General features: G+C 37.2%; 5 protein-coding genes across 7 annotated transcripts; 3 read left to right on the top strand and 2 right to left on the bottom strand.

Annotated features, from left to right (window-relative positions):
* The first annotated feature begins 324 nt into the window (after positions 1-324).
* Positions 325-3659, top strand: LOC113498088 (cytochrome c oxidase subunit 6B1). Its single transcript, XM_026878006.1, has 3 exons — positions 325-430; positions 2830-2913; positions 3388-3659. The coding sequence occupies exons 2-3, from the start codon at positions 2834-2836 to the stop codon at positions 3554-3556; spliced, it is 249 nt and encodes an 82-aa protein (XP_026733807.1). The 5' UTR covers positions 325-430; positions 2830-2833; the 3' UTR covers positions 3557-3659.
* LOC113498073 (serine/arginine repetitive matrix protein 2) lies at positions 437-2811 on the top strand. Its single transcript, XM_026877983.1, has one exon. It carries the CDS (start codon positions 722-724, stop codon positions 2633-2635), a length of 1914 nt encoding a protein of 637 aa, XP_026733784.1. The 5' UTR covers positions 437-721; the 3' UTR covers positions 2636-2811.
* Positions 3660-5527: 1868 nt separating the features above from the next.
* Positions 5528-7822, bottom strand: LOC113498081 (oxysterol-binding protein-related protein 11-like). The gene is made up of 5 exons (XM_026877996.1): positions 7541-7822; positions 7133-7294; positions 6611-6708; positions 6374-6452; positions 5528-6258 (listed from the first exon to the last, which is right to left on the bottom strand). Exons 1-5 carry the CDS (start codon positions 7724-7726, stop codon positions 6142-6144), a joined length of 642 nt encoding a protein of 213 aa, XP_026733797.1. The 5' UTR covers positions 7727-7822; the 3' UTR covers positions 5528-6141.
* Positions 7823-8050: 228 nt separating this feature from the next.
* On the top strand, positions 8051-13251 carry LOC113498027 (aprataxin and PNK-like factor). Of its 3 annotated transcripts, XM_026877911.1 has the most exons (9): positions 8051-8473; positions 8599-8676; positions 8897-9245; positions 9502-9680; positions 9777-9877; positions 10316-10511; positions 10612-10803; positions 10896-11025; positions 11106-11404. In XM_026877911.1, exons 1-9 carry the CDS (start codon positions 8375-8377, stop codon positions 11333-11335), a joined length of 1554 nt encoding a protein of 517 aa, XP_026733712.1. In that variant the 5' UTR covers positions 8051-8374; the 3' UTR covers positions 11336-11404. The 3 variants fall into 3 exon arrangements, with proteins under 3 accessions (XP_026733712.1, XP_026733720.1, XP_026733730.1); XM_026877919.1 differs by lacking the exons at positions 10316-10511; positions 10612-10803; positions 10896-11025; positions 11106-11404 and adding exons at positions 12130-12320; positions 12977-13251 and having other exon boundaries at positions 8052-8473; XM_026877929.1 differs by lacking the exons at positions 10316-10511; positions 10612-10803; positions 10896-11025; positions 11106-11404 and adding exons at positions 12130-12320; positions 12760-13071 and having other exon boundaries at positions 8052-8473.
* Positions 13252-13370: 119 nt separating this feature from the next.
* LOC113498067 (translin-associated protein X-like) lies at positions 13371-15521 on the bottom strand. Its single transcript, XM_026877970.1, has 4 exons — positions 15307-15521; positions 14921-15155; positions 14421-14836; positions 13371-14066 (listed from the first exon to the last, which is right to left on the bottom strand). The coding sequence occupies exons 1-4, from the start codon at positions 15317-15319 to the stop codon at positions 13876-13878; spliced, it is 855 nt and encodes a 284-aa protein (XP_026733771.1). The 5' UTR covers positions 15320-15521; the 3' UTR covers positions 13371-13875.
* Positions 15522-15694: the final 173 nt, after the last annotated feature.

The following is a 15694-nucleotide window of genomic DNA, read 5'->3' as shown; positions in this document are numbered from 1 at the left end:
ATGTACATTACGAACCGCAATAAATGATTGAGTATTGGGTATTGAACCTTCACAACCATTTCATAACAGACTGAATATTTGATTGCTTAGGTGGCAATTAAACTAAAATAACAACATGAAATAAAGTAATTTATTCTATTCAAAATTTATTTATTTCCCAATAAATTTAATCAAAATTGATTTCTTTCGCTAGAAAGTCACTTTTTGTCCTTGGTTTATAAATTAGGTATTTTTTCTTTAAAATATTGCTATAATTTAAATTTAATTTAAATCATTTAGGCCAACAACTAAAATCGACTAACAGAATTTTTGTGCTACTCTATATTGCCATTCTATTTTTCTATTATTGTTTATGGGTTTTAAGTAGCGAATGTGTGCGCTGCCATTTTCTGTTGAACTTATTATTGAGAAAAGGCTATATTGAAAAAAGGTGAGCATGACAGCAGAGGTATATCTTTAATGTTCTTTATTTGTATAATTTGCTTCATCTGTAACGCATGCTTTATCGACGCATTACGCGCTCCGTCTTCGGGTTACGTAATTTGTTGATCCTCGTCATAAAACTATTTACAACGAAACATGAAAAATGTAATCGAATCGCAAGGTTGTCTCTCGAGCGAGGTACATGTAGAGCTGCTGACTACACCAAAAAGTTGTTCTGTTTGTAGGTGTGTGCGCACCTACAAACTGCCGCAGGTTATGCGAGGGGACTCTGATAAGTATGTCCTCGTATCGCGGCGCGGGCGGCGCGTGGGACGGCGGGCCGCCGGGTGCTGAGGCGGACTACTCGGGCGCGCCGGGCTACGCCGCGCCCACCGCCCCGACCCGTGCCATGCCCACCACCGACCCCTGGACAGGGGTCAGCTACAGCCAGTATGGTGCTCCGCCCTACGACTACCAGGCGTACGCGCCAGGCTACGGTTATAACTACGACCCTAGCTACTACCAGCAAATAGACGGAGCCTATTATGGAAAGTACCCAGGGGCTAGAGCTTATTCAGCTCAAACACAACAAGCAGGCTATGAATACACTGCCAGAACTCGAGAACGTACTCGCTCTCCCGCTGCTGAATCCAGTAGATATGAACGACGGCGATCTTATGGAACCAACTCGAGAAGTGTGTCTCCATATGACAGAAAAAATACATCCTACTCGAAAAAACGTGATAGTAGCTACGAAGACGGTCATAGTCGCAGATCAAGAAGCAAGTCGTCAAAACATAAAAAATATTCATCCAGTGATCGTTCTAGCTCCAGATCACGATCATATTCCCGTTCGCCGTCCAAGAGAGACAAGAAAAGGAAGTCATTGTCATCTGACTCATCTGCTTCAGAGAGATCTTATAGGAAAAAATCTAGTAAGAGTAGAGGTCGCGATCATTCAACACCACCAAGAAATAGAAGTTCCTCAGGTTCTCGAGGTGGTTCTAAATCCCATAGAACACCAAGTGTTGATAGGTCAAGTAAATCTCCTAAAGTAAGTGATAAGAAGGCCAAGGAAGCAAAAATTCGTTCTAAAAATGTGAAAAAGCCTAGGAAGGTGACTACTCCACCCCGTAAACGAAAAGAAGCAACACCTTCAAACAAAAAAGCTGACAAGTCTTCACATACTCCTCCACCTAAAGTGCCTAAGAAATATAAGGATAAATCTGAAACCCAATCTAAAAAAGCCAGAGAGAGTTCTTTGACACCTCCCAAAACATATAGTAGAAGGTCATTAACTAGCTCAAAATCACGCTCTAGATCGCGAACGCCGTCTGTGCGACATTCGAAGCGTAAACGGTCACGTTCTAGAAGCCATCGCAAGTCTAGATCGCGGTCGTTAAGTTGGTCGACCTCATCGACCCCACCTCGACGCTCACGCTCCAAATCTAAACGAAAGATAAAGCGAAAGTCGCGCTCTCGAAGTCGATCTCAAAGGCGATCGTTGAGTAAAGACAAATCGTCTTCACGACGACGATCAAAATCTAGAGGAAAAGGCAAACATTTAGCTAGCCCAGCTGCATCGAAATCGCGATCCAGATCTCGTAGCTCTCGTTCACGCAGTCGCAGTGGAAGCCCTAGTGATGACGAGCGTCGCGGGCAGTTCACAGTGGCTGACAGAAAACGTTTTTGGAAAATGCACAGGAATAGACAAGAGGAAAAAGATAAAGTAAAGGAATCTAAAACACCACCCAAAGAAGTCAAACCTCCCCCTGGCGCAGTTGAATCCACAACTGTTGATGACATTGAGTATGGAGATCCACCGGAAGTGGAGGGGCCTAATTTTGCAGACTTACTTCCTACACCGGAACAATTTATGCAAGCTTCCACATCTAGAAGCAAGCCTGGTCCAATACCTATTAAAAATGATGGCAGTTTCTTAGAAATGTTCAAAAGGATGCAGGAGGAAACTAAAAAGGCTGAACCAATTGAAAAGAAACCAGAAATAAAGAAGCCAACATTGCCTTTTATTGGAAAGAGACGTGGTGGCAGAGTTCTTAAGACTGGTTTAGTTAAAAAAGCTAAAGCAATAGATGAACAAACAGCAGACAATGCACCTAAGGATGCTTGGTCTCTTTACATGCAGGAAGTAAAGAAGTATAGGGAGACTTCATGCGAAGAGGAGCGGAAAACAAGACCTCTCGTGAAATAATTTACTTGTTAAGAGTTATAGGGTTAAGATTTTTATTGTGACCTCTGCAATGTATTTACATAATTAACATTTTTATTTACTATTATAAACTATGTTTATTGTATTAGTATGACTAGATGCCCAATAAAATCTCATTATGAAAGAGATTTCTGAATAAAGAATTATGAGAATGACTAGGTTGTGTTTCGTTGCAGCAAAATGCCTGAGATGATCAAATCGCCCGCCGACATCAAAACTGCACCTTTCGACCCGCGGTTCCCTAACCAGAACCAGACAAGGTAACATGAACTTTATTGATTATGCACTCTTATGTAAACCAGTCGCTCAGTTGGCATCGATCTGTGAGTATAAAAGACATCATTATATATATTTTTCGGCACTGGAGAGGACGAAGTTCTACTGTTAAGGTATGTACCAATCTTTTTTTCTATAAATACACCTTGCAAACTATATATTGCAAAGTTGTGATATTTTAATATTATATTAAAGTAATTACGATAACCCAGCACCATTGCTGCACTGTTTAATACAACTTTAAAATTTAGAACAGAATGAGTAGCTAATTTAAAAAAAAAACAGAAATGTTATTGTTGAAGTAAACAAAATAGCATTACTTTTAATCGCCACACGTACATAATAAACAAATAGACGTGAAGCTTTATTTATACTATTTTATTAACAATAATCAATGATTTTACCAGCGACGTATTTAATTGCACACAGTACAGTACAATTCTAAATTAATTCCTCAGGTACTGCTACTCCAGCTACCTGGACTTCCACCGCTGCCAGAAGGTCCGCGGCGAGAAGTACGAGCCATGCTACTACTTCCAGCGCGCCTTTAAGTCTCTCTGCCCCAATGAATGGGTGGAGAAGTGGGACACCCAACGCTCAGAGGGCACTTTCCCCGGCAGAATCTAAAGTATTCTAAATTAGCACCATTACAAAGTTAATTTATGCGAGTTTTATTTTTACTTAGGCCGCAATTATGTGATTTTAGGGAATAAATGTGTTAATTCCAAAACTGCTTTTAATTCTACTCACCTTAACGCCTAATCTTTTCCAATCTAATCCCGCTATTTGCTTTTTGTAGTAGCTATCCCGAAGACTTCAGTCAGTTTAGATCGGTAAATAAGTAGAAAAATCAATATTTACTTATTTCGTTTATTTTGACGTGACGAATCGAATACAAATTTGTTTTACAGAGGACCTGGAAATGCTCCTCTTGCCCTTAAATCGTCCCAATGTTCTATCCAAAAGTTGGGACAAATTGTTTCGAAATAACGTTTGAATATTTTGCAGTCGTCAACCTCTCCTAGTAGTCTTTGGCATCTGTAGTAGTCGCAGTAATTGTCGTAGCAAGCCCTGCAAGAGAAAGTGTTACAATAGACAGAGATAAATTAGTACCTACCTAGGTAAAGGATGTCAGCGATGTAGCATTGCGTCCAGAGGCTTATTCATAAATGAAATTTGTAAGGTTTTAAAACATCTATTCGCAAGAAATGAGGTCAACGTTATGTTATGTAACTTACTTCGTCTGATTCTGGTTAGGATAGCGTGGGTCCATACGCTGCGTCCTAAATTCTTGGTCACACATTATTGATTTTTAACTAGCCAAGATATAATGAATTAGAAATTAAAATAGATGTACAAAATGTCAAGGTATGTAATAAATGAAACAAAAGATTAAAAACTCAAAACGTAGGTCTTATTACAAGAGTGCTTGATACCTCTTTACTGGAGTTTAGATAAAAAAAGACGCAAATGCGGATATTTTCATTTTATTTCAATAATTATTTATTGTTTCTCAGCTTATACGTTACGTTCATTTCGTTATTGAAGTTTTGAGATGTATTTTTTTTATATTGTTTATATTAATTTTATCAATTGTCGCACTAGGTCGTTCTTGCAAGAACAATTATCGTAGAAAGTTAATTTTAAAAATTACAAAATAATATACCTTCTTGTATTTTTGGCCGCAATAGAGTTTTCAGCCCATGAAACTGCTTTTAAATCTACCCATCTTAACACTTAGTTTAACGTTACGAATCGTATAAAAAAATGTTTTTTAATGTAATCGGAAAATGCTAATCTTGACCTTTAGGCGTCCCAATGTTGAATCCAAAAGTTGGGATAAATTCTTTCGAAATAACGTTGTCGACTTAGAGTACGTTTAGGGTCCATTTAGACGTTACGAGGGATACCATGCAGGTTGCAATTTATTTATTTAATTACAACGGTGAAAAACCAATTACAGCAATTAAATGCAATGCAATAAATACATTCTGTAGCCGCGCAGCTCGGGTATATAATCGCCATCAACGTATGACAACTTGCACGATATTTCTGGCATCGTCTTAATAATTGCTCCTTACAATAAACAATGGTATAGCCCACCCTGGTAGGCACATAAGTAAAAGCTACTGAATACTTTCCGTACAAAAATGAAGTAAGCATCTCAGCAGAGTCTCATACATAAAATGCAAAAGGCTTTAAAACAACTGTCCGCAAGAAATGAGGTCAACGTTATGTAACTCACTTCGTTTGATTCTGATTAGGATAGCGTCGGTCAATACGCTGCGTCCTAAATTCTTGATCACACATTATCGATGTGTAACTGGCCAAGGTATAATGAATTAGAAATTAAAATATAAGTATGTATACAATTTTAAGGTATGTGATATATAGAAACAAATGATTTCACACGCAAAACGTAAGCGGTGCGTATTTTCTAAATTCATATTAAGATAATCAACTAATTCGAAACGTTCATTTTATCATTGAAGTTTAGGGTTTTAGACTTTTTTATTTAATTTAGGTCGTTTCGATAGTCGAGTTAACAGGGCGTGGAGAGGGTGTTTCCACTTTGGATTTAAATAAATAAAATGTAAGTAGTATTGTTCCGAGATGTTTATTAGATGCCATTATTTTCTAAAAATTAGGTACATACAAATAAACCAACATGACATACCTAAAAATCATACAACATATCTGGAAAAACAATTTCCGTCGATGGTAAATTTTAAAAATTACAATAGTGTAGAAATATATCAATTACATTTTAAATTAAACATAATTAAAGACATAGTTTACATAAAATATTTACAATTAATACGATACAACAGTGTATAAGCTACAGGGAAAACATGAGGATATGTTAACAATGCTTGTCTTTTTAAGCTATAAATAAAATACCTAGAACACCATGAAATATTACATTTGATTTTTACTTACAGACTGCTCTACATATCAAATACTCAATATGAATTTTTTCCATCAAAATATACTCTTACTCAAAAATACAAGTTGGCTACTTCTTTCCATATTATGTTTGTTTTTAATAGATGATTTACGTATAGCTTTAAAATACAAACAAAAACCAGTATCAACCACAACAAACTTGAAATGTAAATTATAAAGCATTTAATACAAGTAAATAGCATCATCAAATATAGTATTTCATAGTGTAATCACGTTTCTATCTCTTAGTTTATACACATCTGTGGTTAATGATGGTCATTTTCCGAGTGCTTGCTGGACACACTGACTGTAGCATACTGCTGTTGTCGGTGGAGGATGCCCAGGCACTGGAGCAAGCACTGCATACTGGCTGCTGATGTTGCCTAGAAATAAGAATAAGTTCTCTTGCTTTTTAATCAAAATTAACATAAAATTAGTTAAAGATTAGACAGGGAAGACCTGTATTAATATAATAATAATAAGTATGTCTTGACTTACCTTCAAAAGCAATAAATCAGGGTCTGTATGAGGAAATGGTGAATCGGAAAATTCTATACACCTTGCTAGAGCTGCATCACTGAAAATAATACAATAATTATTATTTAAACATACATAAGAAAACACCAATAAACATATTCACATAAGATACTCCATGTTTTAAATATTAATTTGTTTGAATACATAAAATGTTAAAAATAAATACAAAACATGATGGGATAGAAATGATATTAATACCTTAGTTCTGTGGCCTGCAACTGTTGTCTTGCTGATGCCATGGCATCATGAACTGCTAGTTGTTCCCGAGGCTGCAGTGGTGGGTTAGCGCCCATGGCCTGTAAAATCCAAAGATGTTAATCAAACATGGGCAGCACACTAGAAGCTCAGAACTAAGTACTTCATATTTATTGTTAGGATGGCTAAAGAAAAATAAAAATAAAACATTGCCTTGGCTATTGACAGATAACTATTCTGGCTCACATTATCTATTTGTAGTCTTTCCACAGAAGCTGTCATGTTAGATTTAATTGCGATCACACAATCACCAATACATTAAAACTTGTTTCAATCGTAAATATAGTTAGAATTAAATTTTGCACAAAAGCTGCATACATACATGTAATAACAGGAATTTAAGCTTAACTAATTGACACTGAAATGTTGTAGTAAAAGTATTTGTCATGACCATTGTAATCATTTGATTATTTTCTCTATAGTCTAATAACCAGAGACAAATCACCAGTGAATGAGGTTTTATACCTTTGTGTGTATTTCAGCTATAGCCCTGAGGCCATTGACCCACTCTTGTCTTGCTCTTGCATCTGTAGCCCTTAGTTTGAGCATGTCTCCGGAAGCACAGTTGATTGTGAAGGTACGGGAGTCCTCATCACTAGGACATATCACTGCTGCTGCTAAGTGCGCCTGGAATATGTAGCACAAAAGGCGTGAAAATTTTGCAACTTTAGTAGACATGTTAACACTTATTGGCTGGTACTGAGACTTTAAATTATCATTGTTTATCACAAACGGGGAGCAAGAGAACAAGGGGCTTATTATATGTATCTTTAAAACATGTATAACATACAAACTCAATGGCTACAGGATACATATAACTTTAAATATTTGAAGTTGTCGTATTTAACATAAAATATCAAAAATATGCGTTACCTCTCCTCTGGCAGGTTGTCCCGGCTGGATAGTGTCTCCAGGCCCATCAAAAAGGTAATAAGATAAAACACCCGTTTCGGGATCGACCGCAAACCACCGCTGCTGCCAGCCTTTTACAACATTTGTGTATTTATATAGTTGCCCAGATAGTGGCCTGTGAGCGCCTAAGCCTGCCGTTTTAATCATTGTGTTTTTAATAGTCTAAATGTCGATGTAAACACTAAACACTAGAAAATATATGATTTAATATTTTCTTTTCAGAATTTTGACACTTAGCAAGTTACGTTATGTTTACATGTTAGTCATTTCTAATAATTTGTTCTAAATTAATATTTTTTCCTTAATTTAATTAAGATGATCGTTCTTCAACGCATGATTCGTTTTTATTTTAACAATATCAATAAAATATTTAATATTAATATTGTAAATATAAAGTATCGGAAATTATTGCTAACACTGTTAGCAGTGAACGTAACGAATAATCAGCTGTCGTACTGTCATTTCTAATGACAGATTTGAAACTTAGATAATTCCGTTTAGCGCTCTACGCAAAATACGCAATCATATCATTATGGTTCTTATGAATAAATCATTGCAAATTTTAACCGAAAAAAGATAACCAAATCTATTTCAATACTGTTATAATTCACTTAGGTACATATTATTAGTAAGATAAATGCTGAATAAAACGGTTCAAATCGACCACGAAATTTAATGTGGTGTTGTGGTCGTGAGCGCTGTCAAGTCAAACCGTATTGTTTATTGTGTTTATACATTCCCACGCATTGTTTTTGATAAGGGTATACAATTCTTGTATGATCCTATTCTGAGAAAATGGTGTTTAAATTAATAAGAATAGATGATCAGTGCAGCTCGTCTAAAATTCAACTGTCGACCGGTGTTCATGTCATTGGTAGAGGAAAGTTTTTGCACGTAAGTTATTTTCTTAATAACCAATTAGATAGGCAATTAAGTAAAAAGATTATTACCGCATCCAAATAAATAAAATACCGTTTTATCATGGCGCAAATTATTTATATTATCATTTTTTCCAATAGAACGATGATACTGACAAGAGGGTGTCTCGGAACCACGCTGAGTTAGAGGTGACTGATGATGCTGTGACACTGAAGGCGGTATGTCATTAAAAGAGCACATACACAGAAAAAATAATATGAGAACTTACTAAGAACACTTGTGAAATGAATTGAAATTAAAAATTATTTTAAGCCCCATTATCTCTAAATTATAACTAACTTTAAAAACATTTAAGTGCCATGCAGTACATAACATTATTTTGTTTTCTGAATTTGGCAGTTGATTTGAAAATAATTGTAATTATATACTTTATTTTAGCTTCATCAGAACCCTTGTTTCTTCATTAAAAAAGACACAGATAAAAAGGAATTGCTGCAGCAGGACTGCACGGTGTCTCTTTATCACGGAGACAGGTTTGGTCTCATACCAAACCACTTCTGGTATGAAGTTCTAAATTGTCCCAGTCAAGGTGGAGAAGAAACTCCTATAGTTGATGAAGTTACCAAAGAAGTTAGGATAAAGGAAGCAAGAGATGTTGGAGCATCGGAAACAGAGGAGAATAGTGCTGATACTAGGGACTCTGCTAAAGACAGTGAAGAAACAATCCAGTTTGAGAATAATGAGGAAGATGCAGATCAAAACTGCTCATGTTCACCATCAATAATGAGTGAGTAGTATACAACTCAACTGATTGCAGATCACATGTTTATTTACTGACTATAGCTCTATGAATAAAATGTACAATTCAACATAATATCTGTCATTAGGGCCTATGGCCCAACATCTAGATATTCTTTTGCATGTTTTCTATTTAGTTCCAGAATGTATTTAAAGTTTCAAAATATGATAACTTGTGAATGTCTTAAAAAAAAATTTAGTGAACACTACTAAAGTAAAATAATTATTTTTATTTGTGTTTTCAGACAATGACCAAGAACCTACAGAAGAGTATGAAGTGCCTTTGGATCCTGATGCTAAGACTCCTCTCAAGAGGAGTAACAGCTTCAGGGAAACTAGTCCAATTGATGTAAAGAAGGTTAAGACGGAACCTGACGATGGAGTGGATACAGGAGCCTCAGTGGCTGGACCTAGCAATGGACAGGTAACAGATTTGTTTTAAAATGCTCTCACAACTTGAGCTAGTCATGTGTTTTGTTTTATTTGTAAAGTCTTAATTCGATAATTCTGCATGTTCCAGGCTTCATCAGATTCAGACAGCAAAGACAAAGATGATGCGTCACCCGCGAAGCCTGATCGACCAGCGCGAGAGAGATGCTTGTATGGTGCTAACTGTTATAGGTAAGTTTGAGCCATTTAACTTGATACTATTTGCTTCCTAGAGATTTCGTTTATTTTATTCTTTTAAAGCAAAAGCAAAATGTTTTGGTTCTGTTTTTGATATTATTTCGCACTTGATTCCGTTCAAGTTTCACTCTAAATGGTACTACCGAATTAAAGCGATTTGAAAACAAAGATCGACTGTTATCAGTGACTTAAGCTATATCCGGTTGAGTATGTCATCAACAAAATTAAACTTTATGGTTTATCGGTCTTTTTGGTTGAATATTTTTACTCCAGGTTTGCGGCTTGAAATCCTTTTTTTCAAGTGAGTTTTAATTAATGTTACTTTTTGTTTTTTTTTTATATATTACCATTATCTACTTGCGTAAGTACATATTTAATATTAATGTTCTTAATATATTTTGTTAAATTATGTAATGTAGTTTTTTCTTTCAGTTCTGTTAAAATAACTCGACCAACACAAATACAATTAGAGAAGTTGGTAGATTTTTTGGAAAAAAACCCAGGGCTTGCGAGGGGAAATATGAGGAGTGTTCAAGCTCGCCGGCAGACCAAGATCAAGTGGGAGCAAGTCGCCATTTCCTTAAATGCTTTGGGTGGCGCAATAAAAGACGCTAGATCTTGGACTAAAGTAAGTCTGCGTTTATAAATATTTTGCAGAATACGGATATGAAAATGTATTAGAATAAAAATTTTATGTTTTATTTCAATTCGTCATAAATTATTTTCAGTTTTGGTGTGATAAAAAGTATGCATTAAAGAAAAGCGTTGCCCAAAGGAACGCTTCTGCGAACCGTCCTGGTGGTGGAGTGGACCTGTCGCCATTCTCAGAGCTAGATGAAAGACTGCTCACCCTAATCGGTGAGAACAGCTTTGCAGAAAGTGGCGACCAGGAATCAGGAATTCATCCGAATGTTACCATGGTAAATTTTGGTTAATAGTTACCTCATTATAATTTTATTATCTGTCTCTCTACTGATACATCTACCAAAACTGTTACATTTATGTTCAATAGGAATCTCGAGGGCCGAGTACATCCCAAAATCCTCTACCAAGCTACGACATACGAGCAGAACAGCCTATTGTAGATCGGTTGCCGAGCTTGACACCAGACTTGTCAGACACAGCTGCGTCAGCTTCCTCTCGTAAGTATTTACAAGTTATATCACATATGTATTCTTATAAACAATTAACATAGCGTTAATGGTGTAAATATATTTTTCAGCACGAAGACGCAGCCCAAAACTAAGGCTTCGTCAAGTGAGGCCGACAAATGCGCTGCGACAACTGCGGGCAGAGAGAGAAAGATTAATGAAAATGGAAGGGAAGAAGGTAGAGACTGAGCTGAAGAAGTCTGCCGGATTGGATAAGCTTGTTCAGTCCCTGGATAATTTGGCAAATGCTATAATGGTGTCTGGAGATAAGATCGCAGCGGCACTTCGCAGCAGGCCGTAACTCCAAGATTGCCCTATTTATATTTGACTGTTATATATTGCGATTACATATATTTATGTTAAAATAATAATTATATGATAGTATATATAAATAAATCTTAGAAAAATCTACAAATTCGTTTCTATTTTATTACATCCTTTATTGTTGTGTTCCGTTTGCAAAAGCGTATGACGAGTCCTTCTGATCGCGGGAGATGTTAGTTATGCTGCAAAGAAGTGGTTAGCTGCTGTTTTGTCAAATGTTATACAATTGATTGGATACTGGTATCTCGTAGTGTTCAACCAGCTTTTGTCAGTAAAGCGCAAGAAAATGGCATTACATTAGAAGCCTCTTAAATTATCAGCGGCTTAATAATATAATGCATTGATTACACTTACAATTTCCTTTTGAAGTATTTACCTAACTTATCTCAAAATAAGTTATCAGAATCTGTCGCGTAGTTTTAAAGATTTAAGAATACATAGGGGTTACTAAGGACAGACGGACAGCGGGAGTGAATTCGTTTTCTAATATTATTTAGTGTTAAGCAATCACATTTCTGGTGAGATTATCAGGAAAATAGTATAGAAAAGGTATTCCATATGTTCTCGCCACAATGAAAAAGCACTTTTTACGTCAACATGTCTAAATGCTAATGCGTTTAATGCTTTGCCCGTGAAAAGAAGAAACTACTTGCTTGTCATTTATTAATGTTATTCTGGTCATTCAAAATATTATGTAGAATGTCATACTGAATGCTTGAGCCGTTCCCTAGCAGGCAACCAGTTTAAGCTACGTTTGTTACGTGTTGGCAGACGCAACCCGCAGCACTTGTCGCAGTTCAGCCACCCGGCGGACGCGGACTGGGGCGCGGGCGCGCGCGGCGCGTGTCCGTACGGGCGCGCCTGCCGCCGCCGCGACCCGCGCCACTGGGACGCGCACACGCACCCGCCCGGCGCGCGCCCGCCCGCCCCACACGCCCCACACGCACAGGCGCGCAGACCAGGTATCATGCTAATAAAGCCCTAATATTGACCTCCTTTCAAATTATTACTGTCGCGTAATTTACCATTTCTTTAATTTATATGCAATGCAGTGAAATATGTAAGACGTAAGACTGCACGGATAGCCGAGTGGTTGGGGTTACCCACTAAGGCAAACCCACTGGGTACGACGGCGACGGTCCGACGCGGGTTCGATCACCACTTAGGACACGCGTTTGTTTGAGCTACGAATGCTTATCTTGAGTCTGGGTATCTTTGTGCATATGACTTGAATGTTTGTGGCAGCCCCGCGACACAAGGATTAAATACCTTAATGCGTGAGTTCAAAAAAAAAAGAAGAAAGAGGACGGCCATTTTCGTCATTAGTTTCTTAAAACATAAATTAGGTTTTTTTAGATAAATGAATAGTAGTTTACTTATGCATGTAATCGTCTTCAACAGGTATACAAATGGTTGAACGCCACGGCAACGTATTCTACATAAACGCACATTCCGTAAACTTTTACGACGACCATTTTCAAGTCGAAGACTCAGATGGTGACAGTGTCGATTACGATTATGAGTTTTAATGGATCAAGGAGTTACTTTTATAAATCATGATTACGAAAAAGATGTCGTTGTAAGTGTTTAGTTTTTAAAGTGACATTAATTTAATCAGGTCAAACACAAAAAAGGAAGCAAAAGAAAACGAGAGTGGTTTCGGATAATGAAGAAGAGAGCGATGAAGATTCTCCAGCTCGCGATCTGATTGTGACGGGGAAAAGGGTGCGAAAGACAATCCAAAGGCAAGATATGGGACTGTCAGAGTCTGAAGCTGAGGAGGATCCCTATGGTACTGATGAGTCGGATGAGTGGCAGCCACCCAGCGATCACACAGGAAGCCAAGATTTCTCGCAACCTTGATTAAAGTGGTCAATAAATGTTATTTTTGAATTCGCAGAGTATTAATTACCAATATTGCCCACACATCATCCAAACGGTATTAACCTTTTTTTTGGTATATACTATGTACTATATACTATGTGATAATCAGAGAGAGGAAACATAAGAAATACTGTTTTAGAGACATATTTTTAATGATTATTACGCTTATCTTACTTTTTTAGGGCATGGCCCATCCAATAAGTTACAATTCCAGTAATATCCTTTATAATAATACATTAAGTTTTCTACTAATGCATGCTATTCTCTGAGATTTTTCTATGGGTTCGTAATAAAATGCAGAATAATACTTCACATTTAAAATGTTTAGAGAATAACACTACATTCTTAACATCTATCACATTTAGGTAAACAATGAGAGAAAGTCCACATTGCAATGTAGAGACACACTAGAGACTATTGTAAAAGTTCTTAACTTAGAACAATAGTAGTAGAATTGCAATGCAGGTCGAAAGTTAAAAGAGAAATGGGTGACAAAGAACTTTACATGTCAATCAGTCTTAAATGGCATCAATAGGCCTGATAATCTACATCTTCGTACTTTCTCGAACACCAACCTCTTTTCTTTCTTCAATTTCTTTGCCACCTAATGTAATATTAAGTAAACTTTGGCCGTTAATAGTATCCCTCGTCGTCGGACAGCCCGGTGGGCGCGTCGATGTCCGGCGCGGGCGGGTTGCCGGGGCCCAGCAGCGGCGCGGGGCCCGACCCGCGCACGCGCAGCGCGTACACCGCCATCTCCACTTTGTTCACGTTAGCGCGAGTTGTTGTTAACTTTCGGAGCAGGTGGCGGTTGTTTGTGATACCTATGGGAAATTGGATGGTGTTATAATGCTGTTTTTGTCAAAATTAATGCTAAAAACACCCACAAGGAAATAAAAAATTAAAGTAGTTCTGTATGTATTACAGGTACTTAAGTATATTTTTCAAGGTTATAATTTTGCTCTATGCTCTGCTCTTTGGGCATGTGGATAAACATTGAAAAACTGATTAGTCACATGCATGAGTACAGGCAGAGCATCCTGATGGATGTCTCCCAACCCCATCAAGGCTTCAAGGGCAAGTACTCAAAATTTGGCATAGACCGAAATGTCCAGAACCCTCAGGGTTCCAACGCTATGGTAAAATTGTATTAAATATTTTTGTGAGCTCAATATTACCTAAATATCCAGTATACAAGTCCCTCACAAGCTGGCAGGCCTGGATACAGTCCTCGCTCTCACCAGTGGACACACTGTTGATGGCCTTCCTCATCAGCTCTCCAGTCAGATCAGCCAAACCCAGCATATAATCATTATCAGTTATTGTTGTAACCACTTTCCGTTGTTCATCATTCTCTGTGATCACAAACTCGAGTTCCTTCTGAACCTCTGGGAATGTGATGATCTGACCAGTAGCCATGATAGAGAACATGGTCCTAGCTTCAACAAATTCTTGGAAGCCATTAGTCACAGCCCGCAAGTGTAAGTAAGCGGGACTGAACTCAAGCTCTATGCCAATGCTTTTGATTGGTCCATTGATAAGCTTTTGAATCCGATCATTGGCATCTGCTAGGACTTTTGCATTTGATTCTTTACTGAAAATGTAGAAATATTATTAAGTAAATCCCAGAAAGTGTATTGAGATATTTCATATTTGACTGTGATTATAGAATACTCACGTCATAGCAGAATGAAGGACAAAAATGATCCGTTTGCTTTCAATGGTAATGTCTCTGGATAGTTTGACGAGCCTCTCATGTCTGTCTTGACGCGCAGTCAGCTTTAATGATATATCTTTGAAAATTGCCAGAACTGGACTGTCTTCTGGGAGAGCTAAGGCGTTTTCCCGCGCCACTGACGATAGACTCGGCGGATTTGGATTCGGCGCTCTACGGTTGCCGCGGTAATGTCTTCCTATAAGAACACCCTTATTAATTATTATGTATAAAAAACTTAAGATATCTCTAAATGGAAGATCTTTATGGTATTCTCTGACTGATTAGTGGGTAGAGGTGACCACAATTCGAACTTTTTGTAAAATTTGCAAGTATTATGTTTTACGAACCTGGGCCAGGCATATTGATAATGCAGCGAATGGAATGCTTTAAACTTTACAAAACACAGAGGGAGTTAACTATTTATTTAGTATTTTAATAAATGCGTTTCCTCGCTAATAATAATGGCAGTACGTTCAAGCCTCGTTGCAGTATTGATTTTTGTGAGTAAACTCTTTTTTATTTATTTGCTGTCATTTTGACACCCACTTGGCATGTGTTACCAGATTATAAAGCAGAGCTTACAGGTCAACAGAAAAGGTGGATTTCTTGCTTTTAATTTAATAATTTAGAGGTTTGTTTCGTGATCTATGCCTCATTATTTTTAATAAGCTAAAATATTGAATCGTTGGTTAATCGGATTCAAAAATAATAATTCAGATCTGTACTGCACTTATG

Source organism: Trichoplusia ni, chromosome 1 (assembly GCF_003590095.1).
Source record: "Trichoplusia ni isolate ovarian cell line Hi5 chromosome 1, tn1, whole genome shotgun sequence".
NCBI lineage: Eukaryota > Metazoa > Arthropoda > Insecta > Lepidoptera > Noctuidae > Trichoplusia > Trichoplusia ni.
This window is presented reverse-complemented; position numbering and strand designations above follow the sequence as displayed.

Coding starts and splice junctions, on each gene's coding strand:
- LOC113498073 (XM_026877983.1), top strand. CDS start 722: ATGTCCTCGTATCGCGGCGCGGGCGGCGCGTGGGACGGCGGGCCGCCG.
- LOC113498088 (XM_026878006.1), top strand. CDS start 2,834: ATGCCTGAGATGATCAAATCGCCCGCCGACATCAAAACTGCACCTTTC. Junction 2,914..3,387: donor CCTAACCAGAACCAGACAAG/GTAACATGAACT, acceptor TTAATTCCTCAG/GTACTGCTACTCCAGCTACC.
- LOC113498081 (XM_026877996.1), bottom strand. CDS start 7,726: ATGATTAAAACGGCAGGCTTAGGCGCTCACAGGCCACTATCTGGGCAA. Junction 6,709..7,132: donor TAGCTGAAATACACACAAAG/GTATAAAACCTC, acceptor TGGATTTTACAG/GCCATGGGCGCTAACCCACC. Junction 6,453..6,610: donor TTGCAGGCCACAGAACTAAG/GTATTAATATCA, acceptor TATTATTTTCAG/TGATGCAGCTCTAGCAAGGT.
- LOC113498027 (XM_026877911.1), top strand. CDS start 8,375: ATGGTGTTTAAATTAATAAGAATAGATGATCAGTGCAGCTCGTCTAAA. Junction 8,677..8,896: donor ATGCTGTGACACTGAAGGCG/GTATGTCATTAA, acceptor ACTTTATTTTAG/CTTCATCAGAACCCTTGTTT. Junction 10,512..10,611: donor ACGCTAGATCTTGGACTAAA/GTAAGTCTGCGT, acceptor AATTATTTTCAG/TTTTGGTGTGATAAAAAGTA.
- LOC113498067 (XM_026877970.1), bottom strand. Junction 14,837..14,920: donor GTCCTTCATTCTGCTATGAC/GTGAGTATTCTA, acceptor CTACATTTTCAG/TAAAGAATCAAATGCAAAAG. Junction 14,067..14,420: donor CTTGTATACTGGATATTTAG/GTAATATTGAGC, acceptor AATTTCCCATAG/GTATCACAAACAACCGCCAC.